The sequence below is a fragment of the Macaca thibetana genome, chromosome 10, assembly GCF_024542745.1.
Source record: "Macaca thibetana thibetana isolate TM-01 chromosome 10, ASM2454274v1, whole genome shotgun sequence".
In the NCBI taxonomy this organism is placed as follows: Eukaryota; Metazoa; Chordata; class Mammalia; order Primates; family Cercopithecidae; genus Macaca; species Macaca thibetana.
This window is the reverse complement of record NC_065587.1, coordinates 93,622,675-93,650,038: the sequence shown is the minus strand read 5'-3', so window position 1 is coordinate 93,650,038 and position 27,364 is coordinate 93,622,675. Positions and strand designations below refer to the sequence as shown.

The 27,364-nt window shown below is 51.2% G+C and overlaps 1 protein-coding gene across 2 annotated transcripts in view; it reads left to right on the top strand.

The window, feature by feature from the left end:
• Positions 1-27,364, top strand: part of ACSS1 (acyl-CoA synthetase short chain family member 1) — a 54,139-nt gene that overhangs the window by 5,578 nt on the left and 21,197 nt on the right. The window contains exons 2-3 of one of the 2 annotated variants that reach the window (XM_050745471.1): positions 4,326-4,422; positions 23,761-23,960. In XM_050745471.1, the coding sequence (XP_050601428.1) occupies positions 4,326-4,422; positions 23,761-23,960 (297 nt within the window). Of the gene's footprint in view, positions 1-4,325; positions 4,423-22,313; positions 22,385-23,760; positions 23,961-27,364 lie in introns of those variants that run through there. The other variant, XM_050745472.1, reaches the window with a different exon arrangement.

The following is a 27,364-nucleotide window of genomic DNA, read 5'->3' as shown; positions in this document are numbered from 1 at the left end:
TAGGGACATGGTCCCTGCCCTTGGGGAATGGCATTGTGTCCCATAGTGGGGACCACTGGGCAGCATGGGGCAGTGTGAAATGGTGTGGGCCACTGACAGGGGAAGTACAGGTCATCATGTGTTGGGAAACTTGGGAAAGGCTGGAAATAGGAAGTGGAGTTTCCGCTACACCTTAAATTGCCATAGGTCCTTGCCCATCTCTTTTTGGAAATGCTGAGAAATGGAATTTTCTTGTCCCACTGCCCAGTTCTTTGGGCAGATTTTTAAAAAATTTTCTTTTCCTCCTTCCTCTCTTCCCCTCTTCTCTCCTCCTTTCCGTCCTTCCTCACCTTCTTACCTCCTTCCTCCCCCTCCCTTCCGCCTTTTCATCCTGAAATTGAAGCACCAGCAGGAACCATAACTATGTGCGAAGAGCCATGTGCACATGAGTGTTAGGGCCACTGTCCCCCCAAACCCCACATGGAGCTTTCTCCAGGTGCTTGTGTGGTCTGAGCATCAGCCGTGGTGGCTAGAACAAAGACGGGGGGAGGGTTGTTCTGTTTGTCTTCCTGGGACACCTTGACTCCATCAGACCCACAGTCAGCAATAATCCAATGGCACCTAATCCTTCCAGTCCCACCCAGACCAAGGATCATTATACCCACTCCAAGGATTAGGAAATGGGCTTGGATTAAATGATACATGCATTGTCTGTGGTTAGTGAGTGGCTGGACAGGGGCTGGACTTTGGACCCTGAGTTTTTAGTGATGACTCCAGGCTGCCAGCCAGTGGCTCACGAGGCTGGCAAGTGTGTGTAATCACCCCTGTCCCAGAGGAAAAGGAAAACCACTGGAAATCTGGCATCTGTGTAGAAAGTGGACATGCATGCAAGTCCATGTGCATGCATCGTCAGTCGGGTCCCAGGACCAGCAGCAGTTGCATCACTAGGATCTTGTTAGAAATGCAGATGCCCAGAGTGGGGGCGGGGCACACCAGCTCCAGCTAACACACCCTCTGGGGATTTCTGATGCCACTCAAGATTGAGAAGCGCGGATTTGGGCCAAAAAAGAGAGCGTCTTCTACTTGAGGGATGAAGCCACAAAGACAAGAAGAGGTCTGCTCCCTCCCTTGGGTGTGAGGGGACCACCTGTCGCCAGTTACACCCCAATAGGACCCTTTGGCTCGAGGACGCAAGTGGTCTGTTTCTCGGCTCTGTGCTCTGGACTAGGCTACCTGAACCCAGACCCCAGCAGGACACTCAGCCAGCGCCCTAGGGAGCACAGCAGGCAGTGAGCATCTGGAAGAGTTGGGGGGTGCACAGGGTCCCGGACAGTGAGGTGCTTGGGAGAGTGAGCGCGTCGGGCTGAGACCTACAGTGTGGGTGTGAGGAGGGCACGGCGCAGGGAGAAGCCACAGCAAAGGCCCCAGGGCAGGGGAGCTCACCAGACGTGGCTTGGCCAGCAGGGAGAGGCAGGTCATTGGGGCCTTGGTGGCCACTTTTTGAGCACCTTCTGCATGTGGTGAGGCACCTGGAGGACACTGTGTTTGGGGCTCCGTTCTGATCTGCTGGACTCAGGCCACCTGTCAGTCCTGGAAAGATAGGGACACGTGGCTTATCTCACGGGCCACCTAGCTGCACCTGGGTGCTGTCCATCCTGGGGCTGGCCTGCCCCTCTCCACCTTCCTCAGCTCTGCCTTCCTGCTTGGTATAAAATGGTGCAGGATGTCATGCTGGGCTGGGAGGTTGTGAGGGCCTGTTTGAAGTCGGGCAGTCACTCTCTCTGAGAGAAGTGTCCTGGTGCCCTAGCTGCTGTGGGAGCAGGTGAAGCAATGAGATGAATGCCAAGGCGAAGTGTCCAGCGTGGTTCCAGCCCTTCCTGCTTCGTCCTGGCTGGGGCCTTGGGTAGGTCACTGTGCCATTCAGAGGCATTTTCTCATCTACGCCTGGGCAGGCCACTCTTCTGGGGGGCTCCAGGATCAAATTTGGAGTGGAGCAAGTGTGTCAGGCAGAGCTTTTCAGATGTGAGAGTGGGTTCACATCTCCTGGGGCTTCTTATGAGGCTGGTTGGGACTCAGCAGGTCTGGGTGGGACTGACAATTTGCATTTGTGACCAGCTCCTGGGGGGGCTGGTGGGTGCAGACAATGTCTAACCTCAGCTGGGCATTCCCAGGCTTGTCATAGCTGCCCAGAGTCACTGGAGGTGACAGGCAGGGGGCGGTGTATAGGACCCTCTATGGAGGGATGATCTCCTGCTGATTGTTCAGAAGCCAGAAGTCCATCGCTTTCATGTGAAATCTCTTGATTTGTAAATATTGGGCTGGATTCACACACACACGCCCACACACCCTGGTCAGGGTGCTTAGCACATCTGTATACTGGACTCAGCCTAGGGACCACGTTGGCAAATATCGGCTGTACCTGTGTTTTAATTTTCTCCCTGGCAGTTGTGTTGTTTTTCCATCTCCTTCAGGGTTTACATGTTCCTCTCGCCTGCCTGAATTGGCCTCACTATTCTTTCCCCTGTCTGTAAGACCAAGCCTGATTCTTCCCTCCTCCCCTCTTCCCCCACTACTGGCAAAGCTTGCTTCCCTCCCACTTGTTGCATAGAGCAGTTCTCCACTGCCTGGTGAAGAATTGGACTGTTATCAGGTGACTTTGGAGGGTAGGATGGTGGGACAGACTGTGGAGCCAATCTGCCTGTGTTGAATCCAGCTCCGCCTCTGTGTGACCTTGGGCGGGCAGGTTAACTTCTCAGGACCTCTGTTTTCCCATCCGTAATGGGAGATGCTGGTGGTGTGGGCGCTCGCTCTGTGGAGGCTCTTGCAGTAATTATTGTTTCAGCCCCAGGCTGCTCTTAACTTCCTAGGGTTTGCCTCCCCAGGGTAAATTCAGCTCCATTTCCCTGTTTGGACAAGTGTTATGAGCCTGCCACCACCGACCTTATGTGTTTGGTCACTTTGCATGTTTCTTACGTTTGCATCTGTCTCCTGCACCCACGACAGGGGTTTCGAATCTGCCCTGGCATTTCCCTCAGTGCTCAGCATGGTGCCTTGATCAGGATTGGCACCCAGGACTGGTTGGGTTAAACCATCTCAGGGTTGTATGCTGCTTCTCTTTGCTCCTAAGAGACTACCCAACACCCAGCAAAACATTGTGGGGTTAATGCTGCACTTGGCATGACCACAGTGAACAGAGGTTAGCGTGCCCACTCCCCCAACACACACAGAGATGTCGGGTTCCTTGTGTAAATTCAGGTCTGCCACTGAGCCCCTTCTTAGTTTGTCTTCTTGTTTTTATTTTCTTCTATTTTGGGGGCATTTCTTCTCTTTTATTTTTCTGTTAATAGTAGTTCAAAGAACTTTCCTGTGTCTGTTGCTAGTATTAATAATTTTTTCCTGGCATCTGTCTTCATTTATTACATTTTTTGAGGTGTAATTTACAAACAGGATACAGGGGTGACCTGAGAGACCAGGTGGGCAGGTGCTGCTGCCCCCAAAGCCAATCATGGGGCTCGTGTCCCTGCATACCCGGGGACCCACCGATGGGCCAGTGAGTGAAGAGAGCTGGCTTGAGGGTTGTCAGAAGGGGCTCAGCTTTGGAATCTAATGAGTAGTGACCAGCCTGCTGGCGGAGGAGCCCGTGCTGCTAATCCTCAGTCTCACAGTGTGCCGGTGTGCCGCAGAGCTGACTGTTTCTGCTGGAGGGTCATGTGTGGGAGCTTGGGTAATGGAGAGGGAGGGAGCTGAGCCTTCTGCAAAACCAGGAGGACATTTCCCCATCACGAGCCACTTCTTGGAACAAGGCTGGTTTACTGGGTACTGGTGGAACACGTTGGGGAGTTGGGTCCTCATCCCTTCTTGCGCCTTTAACCTTGGGGGCAAGAAAGCACTGGGCAGATGGGAACTGCAGGAGCCAAGCCCTGAAACAGGAATGACCTGTTTGCGCTGAGTGTTCTTTCCAACAGCTCAGGCTGCACTGCCCAGCCCTGGCTGCACATCAGAACCAACCATGGTGTCTTTGAGGCTTTGAAGGCCCAGGGCCCATTGGGTAGGGTCTCTAGGGGTGGCCCAGGAGATGCCAATATGCAGCCAGGGTTGGGTCCACTAGTGTGAAGCAACCACTTCAGAATATTTGCAGGACATCACCTTATACCTCTGAGATCATGTTTTTTCACTGTTCTCCTTGCAAGGGGGTAGAAACATCATCACTGATGAGGACAAGGTCCCTGTCAGTGGGAGAAGAGAGAGCCACAGCAAAATAGACCCCCGCTCCAATCCCTCACCCTGGCTGAATTCTCACTCCAAAAGCACCAAGTGTAACATCTGCAAACCCTCTTTTTGTACAGTCAACTGCTTGGACCAGCATGTTCGGAAGTCCCCGGAGAGCGTTGCGTTGATCTGGGAGCGCGATGAGCCTGGAACGGAAGTGAGGATCACCTACAGGTACTGTGTGCCCTCGAATGTTCAAGGTGCAAGGGAGGCACCCAGCCCGGTCCTGTGTACTGAGTGGCTGTCAGGGAGGGGCTGTGTGAGTCTCAAGGAGTGCATTTTGGCTTCGCAAATGCTCTCTTATCCAGGAAAAGTAAACATGAACGCAAGCAGAATGAAACACAGTAAAAGCCGGTCTAGCCTGCCTGGCCACACTCTCAGTGCCTTGTGAGGGTGGGACGATAAATAAAATCATCTTTAGAAGAGTTATTTTGTTTTTAAGCTGATCTTTTTAGTCTCTGATTCCTTAAGCATATTCTATGTGCCCAGCATGTTTCAGATGCTGTGTGCGTTGGGGGGTTTGCACTGGTCTTCCCCAAGCTGCTTCCTGTAGGAGCTGCTGTGTCGGTGCAGCACCTTTGTTCTCCATGCAAACCCCTTTTGCCTGAGGCTTACCTTACCCTTACAGAGATGCCTCAGGCCCACTGTGCCTCTAAACTGTGAGTTCCTAAGTCCCCATCACACACAATCATCCAGCGTGATTACTCTCCTGGGGGCAGCTCCACGGTCTTCTTGTCCAATTACTTACCAGGTCTTCACTGGGTGCCTTCGTGTCGATATGGGCTGGGGTATGTTGCAGTAACAAACAATCCCCAAGCACATGGCAGAGCATGGCTGGGTGGCCACTGTGAGCTGAATAGTCTGGAAGGCCTCTTGGAGGAGGCAATGCTTCAGCTGAGGTCCTATGGGCCAAGAGGAGCAGTCCTGAGGAGACAGGGGCAGACCTGGTCCAGGGGTCCCAGAAGTAGAAGGAAGGTGCACGTGGCTGGAACACGGGAGCGAGGGAACGTGGAGGAGGAGCATTCTGACAGGCAGGTCCACACTGGGCAGCCTGAGAGCAGTAGTCACTGCCCTGCCACTCGGGTGACCTGGGGCGAAGGGGCACTTGTAGTTTCCTGTTTGTTTCTTGAACTCCAATTTTATCACAGACCAAATTCACCAAACCTGCTAAAACTGCACTCACGCCGACTATTGGATGCAGACAAGTGATGCTAGTGGATCTGCTGCGGCTCCCAGTGGGCCCTGTCCTGCTTGTTCCTCCCCTCGGCCCCCAGGAGCCCTCAGGCCCATCACAGCCTCCACCAGCCTCGGCCAGGGCTCCTTTGCTGACCCGTCTCCCCACCGGTCAGACTTACAGCCTATATAGCATGCATTTCTTATCTCTAGTCCCTGGTTGCAGATGCCATGTGGCCCACAGGCCAGCAGCATTCTGCTGCCCAGGAGCCTCGGGCCCCAGTGGACAACTGAGCGGCCCCCCAGGTGGCCCCTGCACACTGGAGTGCAGGGGCTCTGAAGACCCAAGCTGCTGCAGCCGCCCCTCACCATGGTGGGCCCAGCTCCATTTGCCTGCGAACAAACCCCCTTCTGAGAAGGAACTTGAGGCTGCTGCCCCGGGAGTTGTTCTTCAGTAAAAGACGAAATCCTTCTGTTGGGGGTCGGGGGCTAAAGGAGCTGCACCTGGAGGTCCGGCAGGGCGGGCCCAGCCATGGCACTCCCCGAAAGGCCAGTTTCCCTCCATCAGTCTCTCAGGTGTGCCTGAACCCTGGGGCCGGCGGGCCGTATGCAATGCCCTCTCGGCTGGACACTGCCCGTGGGTGCACTGAGTGCATGCTAAGCAGCGGTTCGGTCTGTGAGTGGGGCTGGAGCCCTGTGGAGATGTGTGGTTAAACATAAACCATGTGAGAATTCTCAGGACTGCAGCCAGCCTGTGAAAACTAAGGACAGCTTCAGGTCCATGGCACTGAAATGGCCCTGGCAAAGTACTTATTACTCTGTCTCCAAAAATAAACAGGGGCCGGTCGCAGTGGCTCACGCCTGTAAACCCAGCATTTTGGGACGGTGAGGTGGGCGGATCACTTGAGGTCAGGAGTTTGAGACCAACTTGGCCAACATGGTGAAACCCTGTCTGTACTAAAAATACCAAAATTAGTTGGGTGTGGTGATGTGCGCCTGTAGTCCCAGCTACTTGGGAGGCTGAAGCAGGAGAAACGTTTGAACCCGGGAGGTGGATGTTGCAGTGAGCCAAGATTGTGCCACTGCACTCCATCCTGGGTGACAGAGCCAGACTCCATCTCAAAAAATAAATAAAAAAATAAAAATAAACAGACTTCTTCCAAAATGGTTTTGCAGACTTTAGCCAGGCTTAATACGAGGTGACCATTTCTGTTTACTGTTTGAGTGAAAAGTGTTACCTGTAATTGCAGCTAGTATTTGAGGGATGTGAGTTCCTTACTGTCCTGGTCGTGCTAAGTTTCTGATGTGAGGTTTTCTTCTTCCTTTCTCTGAGGGAAGCCCCCAGACATTGGTGCTGGTTGTCCTCCCAGCAGACATATCACTGCCACTGAACACAGTGCTTTCCTGCCCATGGGCCTCGTGCCACAGCACTTAAGGTGCCTAGGAGGGTTGCAGGCCTCCTCGGCTGGAAGATCAATGTACAGACTAGCAGCCTGGGCCTGTTAAAGAAACCCCTTGGGGCTGGTAGAGATTGGGATGCCGGTGGCGATGCAGGAAGCTTGCAGGCAGTGAGGAAGTCTGTGTGTTACAATCCCAGGTGACCTGGCAAAGGAAACTTCCCCACTCTGACCCCCACCGTGACCTTAGGCACAGGTGACGCTGGGTCAACACAGGCAGATGCAGCGCTGGGACGGGTGCCCATGGCCTTTACCCTGCAAGTGCAGGATTTGCAGTCCCTGCTTCCCCAGGTCCTCGGGGGTACAGGGTCTGCAGAAAGAGGCACGTTGTAGCTCTAGTTCAGTACCATCTTGCTGCTGGCCTGTGCCCTTGTGTGGCTCCCTAATCTCCCCGGGTGTGACTTTCCCATCTGTACACCCAGCGTAATTGTCACAATGGAGATGACTGTAAAGTAGGCACAGGGAGATGACAGCTTGAACGCACTAGCAAGTAAGAATAGCCGTGATGATGATGTAGCTGCTATTTATTGAGTACTCACTGGATTCCAGAGCTGTTTTCAGCATTGTAACTGGGCAGCGACGTTGGGCCTCGTGCTGGCTGGCTGCAGGGCTCGGGAAGGAGGAGCCCCTTCCCTGCTGCGGTTTTACCCCGCTTCCTCCTTCATAATTGCAGCGCTCACTTCCCACTGGGAGGTGAAGGGCTCAGCCTGGGACATCTGCACTCATCTCCCAGGGCAGTCTGCCGCCCAATTCCAGGTCCCAGCTCCATTTACAGCCTTCCTCTGCCCAGAGCTAGCTGAGGCAGCCCTTCTCCCCTGGTGAAGCAGCAGGCTGAAAGCCCAGAGCAGAACAGTGCCTGCCAGAGGCTGTGGGCCTGGTGGCCCTGAGGTTGTGGGTCCAGGCAGCACTCTGGGAGGGCAGTGGTTCTTTTTGGCTGTTTACCTGCACTTCTCCAGCAGATGCCCATTTTATTTTATTTTTATTTATTTATTTTTGAGACAGGGGCTCAAAAATGTCACCCAGGCTGGAGTGTAGTGGTGCTGTCACAACTCACTGTAGCCTCGATCTCCTGGGCTCAAGTGATTCTCCTGCCTCAGCCTCCCAGTAGCTGGGACTACAGGTGTGTGCCACCAAGCCTGGCTAAGCTTTTTATGTTTTGTAGAGATGGGATCTCGCTATGCTGCCCAGGTGGGTCTGGAACTCCTGGGTTGGAGTGATCTGCCCACCATGGCCTCCCAAGTAGTACTGGGATTCCAGGGGTGAGCCAACGCACCTGGCCGGTGCCTGTTTTAGAAGACTGTCCTTCACACTGTAGTTCGCATGGGCAGGTTCTAGAGACCCTGGGGGGTGGCCATGTGGAGAAATGCAAATTCCTCTCTTTCGGGAAAGCGGTGGCCCAGGTAGATGAATGAGGCTTTGAGATGGCTGCTGCCTAGCTGGTGTGTTTCTCCCTGACTGGAGCCTGGAGTCTGGGGTCTGGGGTCTGGGCCAGGAATTTCCAGGCTAGGGCTGGATTCCAGGTGCAGGAAGCAGCCTGGGGCCCTGTGCAGGTCCAGATCTTCTCAGCCAGCAGGGTGTGCCCCCACAGAGAGGAGAGACCGGACTGTGGGTGCCAGGCTGGGGGTGCCTGCAGAGGCTCCAAATCAGTGAACCTCTTCTCTGAGGGTCTCTGTAGGGGGTGTGAACTTGAACTTGAACTTAAATGAGAGTGTCTTAAGCCAGAGGACCAGGTTTTAGCTCTGGCTTGTCCTGTGGCCTCAGACCCATCCCTCTGGGCTTTAGTGTCCTCATCTGTAAAAGGAGGGATTCGATGGCCCCAGTGTTCCAGCCCTGGCAGGCGTGCATGAAACACGGAGGGGCAGAACTGGGCCCCGAGTCTGCGAGGAAGCACAGTCACTGTGTGCCACTCCGGGAGCTGTTGCCCTGTGGAAACTCCCGCTGGTGGGGGTAATTTCTGTGACTGTTATTTCCCGGCCTTTTTATTGGGCAGGGTCCTGCACAGTGAGAAGCCCCTGACTAGAGGAGCAGAGGGGATGTCAGGCCTCCCCCAACCCCAGCTGCCTCAGAGTCCCAGAGGATTGAGGGAAGGCTTTCTCCGTGGGCGTGCTGGGCTGGGCATGGGGCTTTACTGCAAATCTGTGCAGCCTGGCACCTGACACGGAGGCCCGCAGGGCTGTGCAAGACAGGGCCTGTCTGTTCACCCTAGGGAGAGGGAGCTGCCACACACTACAGCTGAGGTGGGGCGGGGACTGAGCCTGGGGCCACCTCTCTGAGAGGCTTGTTTCTGTTGTCCGCCCTGGATATCTTCAAACACAGCCATTTAGGGGGGTCACAGAAGTGGCTGGTCCCTTGAGGGGAGCAGGAAGCAGGAAGTCCTGTCACAGACACTTAGTTGGAGAAGGCTTTGTGGAGGGTTGAGTTTTGAGAGGCAGAGGAAGGGGAAGTGTGATGAGGGCAGGAGTGGGGGACTGGTGAGGACACGGCAGGGGGAGGGGCCAAGGTCTGGGAACTGGTGGAGGCGGGATGCTGTGCCCTGCCTGCCTTGACCCTGGCAGGGGGAGGGGCCAGAGCCCTGGACCTGGTGGAGGCAGGAGGCTGTGCTCTATCCACCCTGACCCTGGCTGTGGACCTAGAGCCTGTGGCTCCACCTCTCCCACCCTTGGTTTGCGCATTTGCAAAATGCAGTCACACTTCTCCTCCACCGGGCTGCTGGGGGTGGAGAGGGACACGTGGGATGAAAACCAGAGGGGTGCCTGGAAGATGAGGGTCCGTTGCAGCCGCAGGTCGGGGCCAGGTGAAGGAAGGCCAGCAGAGGGTTTCAGATTTGAAGAAGGGTAAGACATGGGTGGCCCCGAGGCTGCTGGGGCTGAGAGTGGGTGGGTGGTGATTTCAGGGGTGACGGTACTCAGTGGGACTTTGCCTGGGAGGACACGTGCATCAGCTAAAATGTGCCCCTTCCCTATGTCCCTAGTGGGTGACCCTTGCCCTTTGCTCTTCTGCTCACCCCCCCAAGTTAATTACCCTAATGAGCACACTCCCTTATGAAAACATCAGGGCAGCTGGGGGAGGATCCTAACTCACGGGAGGCTGTGGGGGAACAGCCTCGCTGACCCATGTGTGACACAGCGGCTGTCGTGGAAGGCAAACTCGGTGTGGTCTGTGGGGCTCCCAGGGCGGGTGAGGCGTGGAGTCCTGGCCTAGCTGCCCCACCTGAGAGGAGGGTGCCCAGGCAGCCTCTGAGACTCGGGCTGGGACGCTTGGTCTGGAATCTGCATGCTAGAGCCAGAATCTGATAGGAATCCATGTTACTTGGGACGGGCTGTTTTTAAAGCAGCATCCACCTTTCCTCCAGCCCTGGGCTGCAGCTGCTGCCGCTGGAATATTTGGGGTCTTCCTATGCACGCTGTCTGTGCTCCCTTGCGTTCTCCTGGGTGCTGAGGTCCTGGCACTTCGTAGTTTAGAAAGGCCCCATCTTCAGACTGCAGTGCAGTAACCCACACTGAGGGAGTTTATCTTTATGTCCACACGCGAGCAAACGCCTGCGGTGGAGCTGGATCCTGGCTTTTGTGACCCCCTGCTACCACGCAGGCTGGATCCCGGCTTCTGTGACCCCCCTGCTACCACGCAGGCTGGATCCCGGCTTCTGTGACCCCCCTGCTACCACGCAGGCTGGATCCCGGCTTCTGTGACCCCCTGCTACCATGCAGGGGCTGTTGGGGTTGGCCCAGTTCTGGGAAGGGGTGAAACAGCTGGCAGAGCGGAGGGGTGGGAGCTAGCGGGTGATGGTGAGGAGGTGGGGAGGGGCGTGGGCTGGTGGGGGCACAGCCTCCCTAGGGGGAGGGTCACGCCTGGAGATGAGTCTGTGAGGACCAGGACACAGCTTTGTGGCTCCTGTTTTGCGTTTTCCCTCCTGTTTCTGCAGGCACTAGGCAGGGGGTAAGTGACTCGCAGCTTTGCTATGGGCTGCACTGTGGGGTCCCTCAGTCCTGCCCGTGTCCAGTCCCCACCAGCACAGTGTGGGCAGCACAGGGGCCAGTGGATGAAACTTTCTCACCAGTCCAGAACTGCAGCTCAGCTCAGCTTACCCCCATCCCTTCCCCATGGAGGGGCTACATCTTCATTCCCAAGTTCCTGCCCTTGACACGGCCTCCTCCCCTGCTAGGCAGACACAGAATGAAGGTGTCACCGTGGGTTAGATGTGGGGTCCAGTGCACGGAATGGAAACCAAAGCTCATTCAGTAGTGAGTGTGCCCCTGTGGCAGGGTGCCCAGTGCAGCCCCGGGTGGGGTACGACAGTGGGGTGAGGATGGACTAGACCTCCCAGCTGGCCCAGGAACCCCTAACTCCTGGCAACAGGCCTGCACACAAGGCCTTGGATGGATGGGGCACGAGCCCTCCATCCTCCTCAAGTCACCTGGTATCTCCTCGGTGTCCAGTCTGGCCTTGCCACCCTTACACTGCCTCTGTGGGTCTGGCCTTGGACAGGAGCTGACACCAAGGATCTCAGTTCATATTGATGTTTGTCTGGGACCCTGATTTTTAAAGCTGGGGACTCTGGTATCCACAGAGCTTTAGGAACTTGGGAGTTCATGCAGCTGAAAAGGTTCCCCAGCTCTGACTGTGGTGGATGTACTGAGGAGTCTATAGTCCCATCAGAAGTGGAGTTCAGGTCTGAATGGGACCCCTGGGCTCTGCAGCTGAGGCTTCTGGCCCTCCACACACCTCTAAATAAACATCGTCCTGGTGTGCCCAGGCTGAACTCTGCTGCATGCAGACAGGATGCCATATTGCTGGCCAGGGCCATGTCTTCCAGGTGTCTGGGGCCTCAGAGGACCAGTGGACACTCATCAGGCACTGACACCAGCTAGAGTTTAGGGGGCTCATGCCAGAGGACTCCAGGACCCCTTGTGCAGGGTTCAGAGAGTGAGGGTCGGCTGCTAGAGGAGGTAGGATCAAAGGCTGTGGAGTTACTGGTGCCAGGACAGGAGGTGGTGGCACGGTGCTGCTGGCCTCTTGCAACAGGGGCCTCCCCTGTCATTCTTTCTCCTGACCCTCCCTGTGGCTGTCTTGACCTCATCTGAACATTGTGACAGTAGGGGGTCAGGATGGGTGGGGACTTGACAATTTCCCATCAGCAAATCCAGTCTAGTTCCCCTGAGAAGCCTGGAGAGAGGTTTCAGGGCCGCTTGCAGATATGGTGAATGTGTCTACCCCCTGTTCGGGCCAGCACAGTCCCACTCTCCCTGCTGCTTCTGCGTGGATGAAGCCTTTAGGGGAACGGCCTCGACCAAGGGAGACAGGCCATGTGGACAGGGACTTCAGAAGTGGTCACGTGGGATCTTCTCAGACATGAATGTCTTCAGGAATTCCTCATGGTCTCCAAACATGCCAGGGAAATTGCCAGGCAGCTTTAACAACTGTGTCACTCTGGCTGGAATTTACAGCAGTGATTTCCAGCTGCAGGCCATGCCTCAGAGTCCCCCGGGGAGGGTTTCTAGTGAGACAGTACCCAGGCTTTGCTTGGGCCATTCTGAGTTTCTGGGAAGGTCATGGGAATCTGTATTTGAAAATGCATCCCTGGGAATGCCGCAGCAATGGCTTGTCAGAAATCTGTCAGGATTCAGTTGTAGAAAAGAGAAGTCACCACTGTTCTTTTAAGTGGAAAGGGAGTTTAGGCAGGGTGCTTCCAAATCCCTGGGAGGTAGGAAGAGCAGCCTCTGGGGGGACCTTCAGCCTCGACCTCTGGCACAATCAGAAGGGCCTCCAGAGACCTCACTGGCACTGTTGAGATTCCAAACATTCTCCTGCAGCTTGGGTCCAGGACTCGGGAAACCACCATTGCTTCTGGTTCACCTGTGTCTCGGCACCCTCACAGCGAGCGGGGCTGCCCCAGGAAACCCAGCATCCTCTAGCCGCTCTGCACAGCAGCAGAGCAGCAGCACGCCTTGCAGGCACTCCCATGCGCAGCTGTCTGATGCTGATTCACCGGCAGAACCTCGGGAGCAAGGGCGACTCTGGTGGAGGATGCCAGGCTGGCGTGGATGTGGAGGGAGAAGACGCTGTGGTGACCACAGGCAATTCTAGGCCAGCGGGTGGGTTGTGGAACCTGACTGGGCTGATACCTGGGCTCCACAACCCACTGTTAGGACAGAAGGATCCCACCTGTACCTTCTCAGATCCCAGGCCACTCAAATGGAGCCTGGCAGTCCTTCCTCCTCATGCAGGTGACCAAACCCTCAAAGTCACTCCAGTGTGCAAAGGCCTTTGGCCATCACAGCTGTTCAAAATCTGCTGTAACTAACAGGCTCTGGTCTTCACCCTGATGTATTCATTCTACCCATGGTGGCCCATCTCATGTGGATTCCCTGCAGGCCAGCCCGTTTTCAATAAGAATAGTCTTCTATCTTCACATTAGAAACCCATTAGTTTTTTGGACTTCACAACTAAATTGTGGGACAGTTTTCCAGGCTAACATTTAGTGTGGTTTCTAGCATGTTTTCCCGGTGCAAATGGGGCCACTTTTGTGGAAGGGCTCCCCTTCCAATAGGGTATTCAGCCTGGTGCAGATTCCAGCATCCCTGGGGTAGTGGCTTTGAACAGGGATGAGCTGCAAGGCCATGTGAAGTGGCCTGGGGACAAGGGCTGCCATGGAGAGAGTGTGAGTGTGCTCTCAGCCCTTGGCCTTATGCCCGGGAGTACGGTGCCCTCTGTGGAAGCCCAGCCCCGAGCTTATGCAGACCCTCCATGTCATCTTAAACCCAGGATCAGAGGGACTGTGGTCTTGAGGTCACAAGGGGTGGACTAAAAAAAGCTGCATGCTTTTGCTTCTCCCCTTCCTTCCAAATTAAGTTTTTTTAATTTTTTTTATTTATTTTTTTTGAGACAGAGTCTCGCTCTGTTGCCCAGGCTGGAGTACAGTGGTGCGATCTCAGCTGACTGAAAGCTCCGCCTCCCAGATTCACGCCATTCTCCTGCCTCAGCCTCCCAAGTAGCTGGGACTACAGGCACCCGCCACCACGCCCGGCTAATTTTTTGTACTTTTAACAGAGACCGGGTTTCACCGTGTTAGCCAGGATGGTCTCGATCTCCTGACCTCGTGATCCGCTCGCCTTGGCCTCCCAAAGTGCTGGGATTACAAGCATGAGCCACCGTGCCTGGCCAAATTACTTATCATTAAATGAATAATCATTAAATAACAGGGTTTATCAGCAATTACTTATCATTAAATGAATAATCATTAAATAAAAGGAATGAAATAATAAATTATTAACAATTATTGTTTTATAAAGGGGAAAATTAGTTCCAGTGAACTTTAAGGGTGGCCTGGGGTGGGGCATCTGGGCAGCTTCTGGGGTGTGGCTGCAAAGAAAGAGGAGGAGGCTGCTCCTGGGGCTGGGTGGTTTGGGCACTCGGGCTGCAGGCTCCCAGGCTGGGGTTACTGTCGAACGGGCTCCGCAGAGTAGTTGTGTGTGCATATCTTCCCAACGCCTTGTCCAGTCAGTCCTATCAGGAGCTGAAAATCAGTGGTGGAAATATTTGGCACAGTGATCACTGGCAAATGTTGTAAGTCAGGCCTTCTTTTGCTGAGAAACTGGTTGTTATCAAGCACAGCACTGGGGAGCAGGAGCCTCCTGTTCTTTGTAGGAGTTTGATGCTTCTCTAGGCTGCTGCCAAGAAGCAGGGAAAGTCGCTGGGCCCGAGGCAGGTATGCCAAGCGACTGTGCTCTCTGGATTTCCACCTGTGTGGCTATGTCTGCGAACTTCCCCTCCAGGGCTTATTCTCCTCTAGGTGTTAATCTGGAATGTTCTGTGGACTTCTAGGAAGGCCTGATAAATAGAAGGACCCCCAACCTGCGTCCAGGCTCTGCAGCGTTCTGTGTGAAGTTGGCTGCCCTGTGTTGTGCTGTGTCTGTGGCAGCCGAATGGGCTCTGGTAGAGCCATTCAGAGAGACGGAACAGAGGGCATGTGGGGCGTGCAAACCTGGAGTGGCACCTGCAAAATCTCCTGTGGTTTTTTTTTTCAACCACAGGGGAAAGTGAATGTTTACAGAATGTTAAAACCTACATCCCTTTCCAAATTCCACTAGGGAAAGGACTCACTTCTGTGGCTTTCTCCCAGGAGGTAAACAAGTCTGTCCAGCCAGGGGTGAATGTTCTGCCAGGGAACCAGCTATTCTCAGGGCTGGCTTCCAGGACCCGAGTCCCCCAGTGTGCTCTTGTCCTGGGCTGCCAGCCTGCAGGAGCCTCCCAAGTTCTTCAGGCATTGACACCTGATTCCTGCAGTCATGTGAGCTGGGCTTTGTATCTGGAAAAAGAACTTCCTTTCCAGAAAGACTTGGGCCAAAAGCCAAGCGCTGAGGTCGAAGGGAAAACCAGGCGTTAACAGGAATGAGGACAGAGCTTCTCTGGAGGCTGGCCTGGTACTTCCATCCTACAAGGCTTTCTTAGAAGCTGACTGCATCCTGGGCTCTGGTCAGAGGAGAAAAGAAAAACTAAGGATGTGGGATTTGACCTGACTGTGCCTGGGGAGGTGTGCCCTGGGCAGGTGGCCCTGAGCGAGGAGCCAGACACTGAATGATTAAGGAAAACACCGTTCCACACCCACCCTCAGCCCTGTCCTCCATTCTGGTGACAAGAAGAAAGGCTCGGTTGAACCCCCATGAGTGTGGGGGCTTTGGGCACTTTTCTTGCCCTTTTGAACAGAGAATCAGCCTCAGGTTCAGAGCCTTTGGTTCATTCTTAGAATCAATTTATATTAAAAAAGTAAACTAACTCAAGAAAAATGTTAGATGAATAATTATAGCATTGGCAGAGGGCAAATCTTTTGAAGTTTGGGCGCCTTTGCAATAGGAGTGGTTCTGATACTGAGGAGCTGGCTGACAGCAAGGCCCCTGGAGCTGGGCCTGGGTTTGAATCCAGCCCTGACTCCTTCAGCTGAATAGCCTTGAGAAAGAGGCTCAACTTCTCTGTGCCTCAATTTTCTCATCAGGAAAGTGAAGAAGGGAATGGGAGCTCGGAGCCCATGGGCTTTTGTGAGAGTTAAGTGGGTTCTCCATGGGAACCTGCTCCATGGGAGCAGCCCCGGGTACAGGATACTTGCTTGATAGCTGTTCTGTCCTCATTCCATAGGATGGGGCTGTGAACTGGGGGTGGGGTGAGGGCAGGTGGGAGGAGAGGCAGGGGAGGGAACACCCCCCGGATGTTGAAGAGGTAGGAGGCCATGGGCCTGGAGAGGAGGTTTCCTGTGCTCATAGTGGCAGGCAAACATGCTGGAGAAGCTTGGGTAGCCAGCAGGGGAGCAGTGACGGGATGACATGGCAGATGGTGGTAGGCTGTGCAGAGCATGTGGGGTGGACCTGCCTTCCCTCTGGCCTTTTGGAAGCACAGGCCTCGGACTGAGTGCCTAGAACCCCCAGACTGGCAGCAACCCCAACTGTAGGAGGCTCTGCATCCTTCTCAGATCTACTCCTGCCCTCAGCACCCGCCTTGGGGGCATGGAGCAGGCGGGCTGTGCAGGTGAGGGCTTCCTGCAAGGCATTCACACAGCTGAGGCGCATGTGCCCTGAGTTGGTGACACGGAGACTACAGCTTCCATAAGGCAAGCCAGCATTTTGCACCTGCCCTCCTGAGAAGGCAGCACCTGAGGTGCCCACCTTTCTTAAAGGTCCATCAGTGTTCAACAATTCTCTTTTTCCCATGTCTTGTTGTATTTTCTGCAGTCACTATGGCCACTGTTTACAGGTCACCTTCAAAGGTGTCTGCAACTTCATATTTGGTCTCCACGACCACCTTGGTAGTGGGTCCTATTATTAGGCCATTTCACAGATTAGACAATTGAGGCCCCAGTGGTGTGGGGTGCTGCGTTGGGAACCCTGTTCTCTGATCAGTCATTGTTTGGCCTCCTATGAGACTCCTGAGTGATCAACTTGCAGATTCAGTACTTTCCGCAGAGTCTATAGCAAATCCTCAGGGAAGAGACTTTCATTTTCCATAAGGAATTTAGAACACACATAGCTTTAGTGATCTTGTTACTGGCTGAGCTGGCATCACTACTGGCAACTCAGCTTATGTCCCCTGGGGGCCCTCGCTGTGCCTGGGCTCACCTTGGCCCAGGGGACCATTCACGTTCAAGTGCGGCTGCCACTTTATGTTTTCACGGCAACTTCTCTTTGCTAAATGTCATGGCCATGACATCAAATAATGATGTAAGAAATCTCATACTTGGTTTATGAGCCCTGCTAGCTGACTTCCTGGTCTTCTGTTCTCTCAGTGGTAGTAAAGAGCAGAGTGAGCAAATCTTACCACCATTGAATGACAGTCAGTGGCTACAGTAATGTCAGGGCCAGAGGAGTCTGCCAGGTGGGAAGGAGTCTGTTCCCCAAGCCTGGGTCCATGAGACACGAGCTGGCCATCCATGATTTGCGTGGCCCTCCACGCTCCTCCTGTGTGGGAAGGGGTCTGCCTTGCCAGGCTTCCCTTCCCTAAGGCTGATCCTTTCTTCTCTTACTACCTCTATCTTCCTAACACAGCATGCAGAAGAAAATATCAAATTCTAGAGACAGCATAGGAATGTCCTTTCAAGTTTTGGATCTAGACCATGGAGTTGACCTCCCCCAGCCCCCGTCAGCACCAGTGCTTGGAGAGAAGTGACTGAGCCCGGGGAAATGCTTCGTGTCTTTCAGAGGCCTTCACATATCAAGACAATTACCTGGGTTTACTTCCCTTATTGGCAGAAGAAAATGAAAAGTATCCGTAGGCTGGTTTCTCAGAGGGGGGTCCTTCCCATTTGCTTCTCAGAGCAGCAGCACATTTTCATGCCAGCGTGATGCAAGGTGACAACAGCCTAACCTCAGGGGAAGGAGGACACAGGGTGTCTACAGGGTGGGTGTCGCTCTTGGCTGAGGTCCTTCCCCTTCAGGTTCACCTGCTGTGCCCATTTGCTCAACAAATATTTATTGAGTACCTTATACGAGCTAGGTGGATGCTGGGAAGAAGGCAATAAGCAAAACCCAAATCTCTACCCAAGCAGACCTTGCACTTGATGGACAACAAAGAAGTCTGTTAGCTAGTGTTTATTTCATGAATACTGAGTGCCAGAATAATGGTAAGCAGTAAGCAATCATGCATTCTCAATTTTTCTTTCTCTTTCTCTTTCTCTTTCCCTCTCTCTCTCTCCCTCCCTCTCTCTCTCTTTTTTCTTTCTTTTTTTTTTTTTGAGTCTAGCTCTGTCACCCAGGCTGCAGTGCAGTGGTGGGATCTCAGCTCACTGCAACCTCCACCTCCCGGGTTCAAGCGATTTTCCTGCCTCAGCCTCCCAAGTAGCTGGGATTCAGACGTGCAGTACCACGCCCAGCTAATTTCTGTATTTTTAGTAGATACAGGGTTTTGCTATGGTTGGCCAGACTGGTCTTGAACTCCTGACCTCAAGTGATCTGCCTGCCTCAGCCTCCCAAAGTGCTGAGATTACAGGTATGAGCCACTATGCCCAGCCTCAATTTGTTTATTTCTTAAACACGACAGCACACACAGGACTGACTTACCCTGGGCCCTCATCAGGAAATGTCTAGGAGAAAAAGATACTTTCAATATTAACCATGACGAAGCTAGCTCTGATTGAAAGATAGATGAAAAAATAAATACCAGTGCATTTCTTCTTCTCTTTTCTCTGAACTCTGTTTCCAGCTGTTTCCTGTTTTGGACTAATTTTAAATTCCGAGGCGGGGGGTGGGGGGTAGTGGTGCATTTGTATCGTCTGAGTTCAGGCAGTTATCATGTTGGTCACAATTACTTGCAGTCAGATTATATCTTTAGCATTGATAAAAGTTATTCCCAGTTGATGTTAAGAGTTGATAATAAGTCTTCTTCCTTCCCCAAGGCCAGTCAGCATTTTCCTAGTGTTGAGCACCAGGAACACAAGACCAAATTTGTGTTTTTCTGCACATCATTTGCATACATCCACACCAAAAGCTTGACCCGGCAGAGTCTACATTGCAGACAAACTTAAATATCCTGCTCAGTACCTGAACGACAAGTGTTATATTTCTTCTTGGACTTAAAAGTAAAACTCTAACTCATTCTAGTGACTTAGAAAGCTGCACATCCCCGTGCTTTGGAGACCTGCTAGGGCGCCACAAAAGAGGATCCTGCAGGTAGTGAGGAAGCCACTGTTTCCTGCAACTGTAGCCCAAGGCATCAGTCACTGAGTGGCTGCGTTATCTTTCTGATACAGAAACAGTAACATTTCGGTTTGTGGAAGTCTGAGAAATTATGAATATCCAAAAACGTGCTTTCAAATAGTTGCTGAGTACTTGGAATGGCAGGATCACTTACTTGAACAACATTTAGTTTCGATGATTTGAAGACCTAGGTTTGCTGACCGTGTTTTCCAATAATATATGCCTGGAGGATATTGCTAATGAAAAATGAGAGTTTAAACTTAAAAATCCAGGCTTCAAAAATTGGCTGGGTGTGGTGGCTCATGCCTGTAATTCCAGCATTTTGGGAGGCCAAGCCTGGTGGATCACTTGAGGTCAGGAGTTCTGGACCAGCCTGGCCAACATGGTGAAACCCGTCTCTACTAAAAATACAAAAATTAGCTGGGTGTGGTGGTGCACGCCTGTAGTCCCAGCTACTCAGGAGGCTGAGGCAGGAGAATCCCTTGAACCTGGGAGGTGGAGGTTGCAGTGATCACCGCACTCCAGCCTGGGTGACAGAGCGAGACTCCATCTCAAAAAAAAAAAAAAAAAAAAAAAAAAAAAAAAAAAAAGTCATCTGGAGAGATGGGAGAAATTGAGATAGAATTAGATTGGGATAAATGGAAAACCTAATTTAAAAAAACACAAAACATTTCCATGGCCATAATATGAGAAAGCCCTAGTTAAAGGGCATCTGCTACATGTATTAGGAGTTGGGAGGGTGCAGGTTAGTGATCTCATGTTGAATTTGAGCCACCTGTCAGGTATTTTAAAAATCCATATGGTCAGCCTGGCATAGTGGCTTATGCCTGTAATCCCAGCACTTTGGGAGGCCGAGGTGGGGAGTTTGAGACCAGCCTGATCAACATGGAGAAACCACATCTGTATTAAAAATACAAAATTAGCAGGGTGTGGTGGTGCGTGCCTGTAATCCCAACTACTCGAGAGGCTGAGGTGGGAGAATCGTTTGAACCTGGGAGGTGGAGGTTGTGGTGAGCTGAGATCAAGCCATTGCACTCCAACCTGGGCAACAAGAGCGAAACTCCACCTCAGAAAAATTTAAAAAAAAAATAAAAAATAAAAACATGGTTAAATATAGAATCAAGGTCAAGGGTCTGGGTACCCACATTCAGCTCTGGGCAGGCACCATGAGAATGTGGGGGTTCACTTGGAAGTCTGGGGGTGTCTACCGAGATTGAGTGCCGTCATGGAGGGCTGGACCAGAGAACCTGGGGGAGGAAAAGCTTCCAAGAGGATGAGGGGTGGGGAGTATTCAAGAATTTGAAAGGCTGTCATTGAGAAATTAGATTTATTCTGGGAAGCTTTAAAGGTCTGAGGTAGGACTAAGGGGTAGAGTTTGAAGAGTTGCAAATCTTGGTCCAATTTTTGGTAGACTGTTTCCCTATCAAAGTGACAGAGAGGTGGTCCCATGAGGTGAGCTCTGGCAGTGTGATGTTTAAGCAGAGGCTGGGCTGCTGTGGGCCAAAATGTGGCTGCCAGATTTCAGAACCCCAAGGAGGCTGCACCGCCTGACGTCCAGGGATCCTTTCCACTTCAAGGATCCTTTCCACTTCTCTGCCGAGGTATTTCTCTTACCAGAGAAAATAGGAAGGGAGAGAGCTCTGAGATTTACCTGGATCAAATCCTTTATCAGAAGCCTCTCCTCTGGACTCAGCAGCAAGAGTGTGGGACTCACCAGACCCTGCTTCAGCTCTTGGGCCCATGTTGAGGCCTCAGTCTTCCAGGGAAACCTCGTCTCTAGACCCTCCCTGGAGGCTGTCGTTTAGCTGTCCAGCTCCAATGAGTGGGTGACGTCTGCCCCTATGGGGAAAATCCACTCTTCTTTCTGCCCTAGTCCTCCTCCCAACAGCTTATCTACCCAGAAGGCTCTCCCTGCTGCTCTTCCCTGCCACCCCCAGTGGCTATACCACCAAGCTGAGCTGCTCAGTGCCCTGCACACCTTCACATGTGCCGTCATTTCCCCATCGGAGCTGTGCTCCTGGAGGACACTTTCCCTGTCAATTTCTTTCTCCAATGCAAACACCCCACTCACTCCCAAGGTGCCTAGAATGGGATTTTTAACATCTTAGGAATTCACTGAAGTGAGTTAGCTGATTTTTGTCATTTTAGAAAATGATTTCACACACAGATTTCTGAGAGTTTCCATCTGACGGGAAAGACGATTCCTGCTGAATGTCTGGCAGACTTCCAAGTCGGTCTTGCTTCTTATTAATACTTGTGACAGCTGTACAAGGTGGAGGGTGCTTGCTGTTTCTCAGATGGTCACATGGCAGCTCAGAAAGATAAGCTCCCATGCTTAGGCAGCGACTACAGAAAGCTACCCCAGGCCTTTCTGTTAGGACAGTCTGGTGTCCTTTCTTGGCTTCAGATTGCTGCCCTCCGTCTGCAGAACAGGGACTGAATTTCATTGCCATTTACTGTTGAGCATGCATTCAAGCCTTCATCTCTCGTAGCAGTGAGGCTTAAGCTCTCAGAGCTATGAAAACGGAATCTGGCCGAGGATGTTGAGTGACTCTTCCCTGCTGTTGACCACGGCTCCCTCTTCAGCCGGTCACAGGCCACCCCAGCCTCCTCCCCGGAGTAGCAGGAGTGTTGCTGAGCCCTAGATTCTGTAGAGCTTGGTGCTGGGGGTTTTCCTGGGGAGTGTTCTGTCTTTTATCACAAACCTTGGCAAGGGGTGGGTGGGGCGCCACTGAATGGCGCCTTTGTCCTCCTTCTGAAAGCCTGAAGGAAAAACGATGAAATCCCACAGAAGAGGCCGCTGGAGCCAGGCTGGGCAGGCGTGCTGGCTGCGGGGAGAACTGCGGGCTGGTTCTCATGTGGTCCCCTCTGCAGATGGCCTTGGGAAGAAACAAAGGCCTCCTTGAGGCCCCTGCCTGTGATGCGGAGAGCTCATTTTCATTCTGCTGTGGTTTCCCGGGTGGCCTCGTTGAGCTTCACTGTTCTCGGGAGCCCTTTCCTTGACTACCCTTTGAACAGAGGAGAGCTATGCAAACACGCTGCGAGGGGCCTTGCAAGCCCGAGGAGGGTCTGCTTTCTGGGCCTCTGCAGAGGGCAGAGGTTGCGGGCTGGTGGCCTGCCCCGCCTAGAGAGAAGGGGCCTTAGCTTCCCCTCATTCTTCCTTATGTGTTAGCTCTTTTTATTGCAAATAATTAATTAAAGTCAGTACAGCAAGAGTGGGAAAGTGGTTAATGCAATTGCCAGGTCCAGATTCAGAGGGATGAGGAGGCCCGGAAAGGAAAGACAACCTTGGGATCGCTTCCACTTCCTCCACTTCCCGCTGCATGGCGGGCAAGTGGGCAGCTCTCCCGTGCTCCAGGTTTTCCCAGAGTTGAGTATGGTTGACTCTGACTGGACCAGGTTGGGTCACGTGTCAGCCCTGAACCAATCAGCTTGCCCAGAGAGATGCTGCACCCTGATTGGCGGGTAAACCTGGTGCTAGGCCCCAGAGTGGCCAGAGGAAGGGCACGCACACCCCGTGGAGGTAGGCGATGTGGGGGACAACATGGGGGCGGGGCGGGTGCCCAGTGCTTTCCCTTCCCCTCATCCATGGTCCCCTAGCTTGAGGAGAAAGCAGGGTGCTTGCTCTACCTGCCCGTGCTGTCTCGGGGCAGCAGGGAGATGTGGCTGCCCTGCGTGCGGCCTTCACTCCTGACTCACTGTGGCTTTGCAGAGCTGGGGTCCACCTTCTCTGGGCCTGGGGGCCTGTCCGCTGAGGGCATTGTTTGGTGCCCCTCGACTGTGTTGATTCAGAAATCTGGGACCTGTCGTTTCTCGACTAAATGTCTTATGAGATCAGTCTTTCTTTTGGAGGCAAACATTTTCAGAAGTTTTGGAAGCATGATGATCTATGCCTCAGACACTTATGGCCCCTGAGAAGCTGCTGCTGGAAAAAGGGGTCCCCATCCAGACCCCAGGAGAAGGTTCTTGGATTTTGCCAGGAAGGAAATCCAAGGCGAGTGGCTGAGCTCAGTGAAAAGAAATAGTTTATTGAAAGCTTCTCAGTTACATAGTAGGGCCTCCTCAGCAAGAGGAGGAATGCCTCTGTTTTGTTTATTTCTTATATAGGGGTCTTATCTATGTAAAAGCAAAGCTATGTCTCCCTCCGGGTAGGCTGACAAAGTGACATTTATTACTTTGTTGATTGAAAGAAAGCTATCCTTGGCATTTTAGTGCATAAGTACATCAAAGCATGCCTATAATCATCTTAAAAGCATATGTTATGCAATATTGGGGCATCTGGACATTCTGTTGTTGCAAGAGTTCGCCTTTGCAGGTATTAAGCTGCTTCCTCAGCTGTAAACATCTTAGGACTGTGGGTCGTGACTGGCAAAGAATGTGCCTTGCTAGTTTTAAGATGGAATTGATTCTAAAATGCTCCCCTACACTCCTGTTCCCTTAACAAAACCCTGCCATAAGTGGACTTAAGGATAGCCTTGTCACCCTAGCAATGTGGCAGTGAATCTCTGCCAATAGCAATCTACAAATGTTAAAAACTTTTCTTTTTCTGGAAAAGTACTTTCCATGCATTAAGTATTCAAGTGCCTGTTATCCTGGCACTGGGCTGGGTGTATATGACATAACATTTGCAGTATTGCTCCACCCCAAACTGCTCTGCGTTTTGGCGCTCCTCAATCTCTGATGGCTTTCTCTTCCTTGTGCTGCAGGGAACTGCTGGAGACCACGTGCCGCCTGGCCAACACGCTGAAGAGGCATGGAGTCTGCCGTGGGGACTGTGTTGCCATCTACATGCCCGTGTCCCCACTGGCTGTGGCAGCAATGCTGGCCTGTGCCAGGATCGGAGCTGTCCACACAGTCATCTTTGCTGGCTTCAGTGCGGCGTCCTTGGCTGGGAGGATCAATGATGGTGAGGAGGAGGGCGTGGGGAGGGAGGAATCCTGGAGTTCCCTGATCCTTGTTCCTGGGGGCCTGGCCATCAGTGTAGAGACCATCAGAGTGCAGACATTAATAAAATGTCACACAGACAAATGACAGATCCTACTAGGGACAGGCACATGGCCAAATGAGAATTTGTTCTGTGGGCTGAGATCTGAGTGCATTGAATTTAGCCAGGTGAAAAAGGGAGAGTTCCAGGTGGAGGGAACAGCAGAGGCACAGGCCGAGTGGAGGAGGAGCGCAGCATGAGTGCCTAGCGGAGGCGGGTGTAGTGCAGCAGGAAGGAAGTGTGGAGGTGGGATGACGCTGGAGACACACAGGGAAGGTCCCGCAGGTCAACAACTGGAAGCCTTCTATCCTGAGGAGCGAAGGGGTGGACCATCTTTGGGGATCTGGAGTCAGGTGAAGGGGATCTTTCTGTCTGCATGTGGGTCAGTGTGTTTTGGACACTGTGCAGAACAATAACTTCCTTGTTTTGCTGTTGTCAAAGGACTGAGTGTCGGGATGGTGGCCCTATGTCCATGCAGTCTGATCTCTGCTCCCTGCTATCTCCTGGAGGGAGTCCTTTGAGCTGGTTTTGCAAGGCAGGTGCCAGGTTCTAGGGGTCATTGAGAACTCTTGTGTCTCATAGAAAATAGAACTAGTGGGTAGAGTTCTCAGACCCCTGTTGACCTCCCTCTGTGTAAAAGTCTAGGAAGCCCTTCCACTTCCTTTCAGGGTTTCCTCCCCCACGTTCAAGGTTGATGCTGCCACCTGTTTCTCTTTTTCTTCCTCTCTCTAGAATTCTGTAATACCAACTGTGTACCAGGCACTGTTCTAAGCACTCTACAAAGGTTATGTCCTTTAATTTACCTTAGTCTTCATAGGTATTTTATGCAATAACACTATTATCATTCCCCTCTCCTAAAATTACTGTTGTAACCATCTTAAAGCGTACAAGTCAGTCACATTAAGTACATTCACAGTGTTATGCAGTCATCATCATCACTAATACCTGAAGTTTTTCATCACTCAAAATGTACACTTTACACCCATTAAGCAGACATTCTCCATTCATCCATGTTGTGGCACGTGTATTTCATTTTTTTAATAAGTGAGTAATATCCATTCATTAATTGATGGCCATTTGGGTTGTTTCTATTTTTTGGCTATTGTGAATAGAGCTGTTATGGATGTTCATGTATAGGAACACCTGCTTTTAATTTTGGGGGTATGTACCTATGAGTGGGCTTGCTGACTCATGTGGTAATTCCATGTTTAACTTATCAAAGAACTGCAAAACTGTTGTGCTAAGGAGATGTACCATTTTACATTTCCACCACCACATATTCCACCAATAGTATATGTGGGGTCCAGTTTCTCTGCATCTTGTTTTTCACTTAAAAAAATTATAGCTGTCGTGGTGAGAATGAAGTGGTATCTCATTGTGGTTTTGATTTGCATTTCCCTAATGACGAATAATATTGAACATCTTTTATGTACTTGTTGTCCATTTGTATGTTTTCATTGGAAAAAGTCTACTTAAGCTGTTTGCCCATATTTTAATTGCTTGTTTGTCTTTTGTTGTTGAGTATGTAAGTTACTTATATATTATGAATATTAGACCTCTATCAGATATATAATTTGCAAATATTCTCCCATTCTGTGGGTTGTCTTTTCACTTTCTCAGTAGTAAACTTTGGTGTATAAAAGTTCTAAATTTTAATGAAGTCTAATTTATCTATTTTTTATTTTGCTGCTTGTGTCTTTGCTGTATTATTTGAGAAAACATAGCCAAATCCAATGTTGTGAAGATTTTTTCCTATGTTTTCTTTTTCTTTCTTTTTTTTTTTTTGGGATGGAGTCTCGCTCTGTCGCCAGGCTGGAGTGCAGTGGCATGATCTCAGCTCACTGCAACCTCACCTCCTGGGTTCAAGTGATTCTCCTGCCTCAGCCTCCCGAGTAGCTGGGATTACAGGTGTGTGCCACTGCACTCAGCTAATTTTTGTAGTTTTAGTAGAGACGGGGTTTCATCATGTTGGCCAGGATGGTCTCGATCTCTTAACCTCGTGATCCACCCGCCTCGGCCTCCCTGTTCATATGTTTTCTTCAAAGAGTGTAAGTTTTACCTTTTTACATTTAGGTCTTTACTTTTGAGCTGATTTTTGTACAGGGTGTGAGGTAAGGGTCCAGTTTCATTCTTTGTCCTATGGCTATCCATTGGTCCCAGTGCCGTTTGTTGAAGAGGCTATTCTTTTCCCTGTTAAGTGGACTTGGTACTCTTGTTGAAAATAATTTGACCATATATGGGAGGGATTATTTCTGGGCTCTCTATTCTATTCCATTTATCCATATGATTATCTATCTATTGTTATCTCAGTACCAAACTGTTTTGGCACTGTAGCTTTGTAAGTTTTGAAACCAGGAAGTGTGTCTCCCAACTTTGTTCTTCTTTTTTCAGGATCGTTTTGGCTCTTCTGGGTTTCTTGTATTTTCATAGGAATTTTAGGATTAGCTTTTCCATTTCTGCAAAAAAAGATATTGGGATTTTAATTGCATTCAATCTGTAGAAAAATTGGAGGGTATTGCCTTGTCAACAATATTAATCCACAAACATGGAATATCTTTCCATTTACTTAGGTATTTTAAAATTTCTTTCAGCAGTGTTTTGTAGTATTCAGTGTCGAAGTCTTGCATATCCTAGGCTAAACCTATTCCTAAGTATTTTTTTCTTTTATGAATTTTTATAAATGGAATTGTTTTCCTAATTTCCTTTATGTATTGTTCATTGTTAATATATAGAGATACAGCTAATTTTTGCATAGTGATCTTGTATCTTGCAAATTTACTGATTTATTAGCTCTAATAAATAGTTTTTTTGTGGATTCATTAGGATTTATACATATTAGATCATGTCATCTGTGAATAGAGATAGTTTTACTTTTTCCTTTCCAATTTGGATGTCTTTTATTTCTTTTTTTTTTTTTTTTTTTTTTTTTTTGGCCTAATCACTCTGGCAACAGCTTCTTTTATAATGTTGAATTGCAGTGGTAAAAAGTGGGCATCCTTGTTTTGTTCCTGATCTTAGGGGGAAGGCTTCAGCCTTTTACCGATGTTAACTGTGGGTTTTCAGATGCCCTTTATCAATGAAGTTCCCTTCTATTCCTGGTTTTAAGTTTTTGATCATCTAAGGGTATTGGATTTTGTCAAAAGCTTGTTCTGCGTCAATTGAGGTGTGTTTTTTCCTTCATTGGAGTAGTGTGATGTATTACAGTGATTGATTGCTGCATGTTGAACCACCTTTCCTAGGGTAAGTCCTGATTGGTCATGGTGTATTCTGTTAATATGCTGCTGGGTACAGTTTGCTAGCATTTGGTGGAAGAGTTTTGCATCATT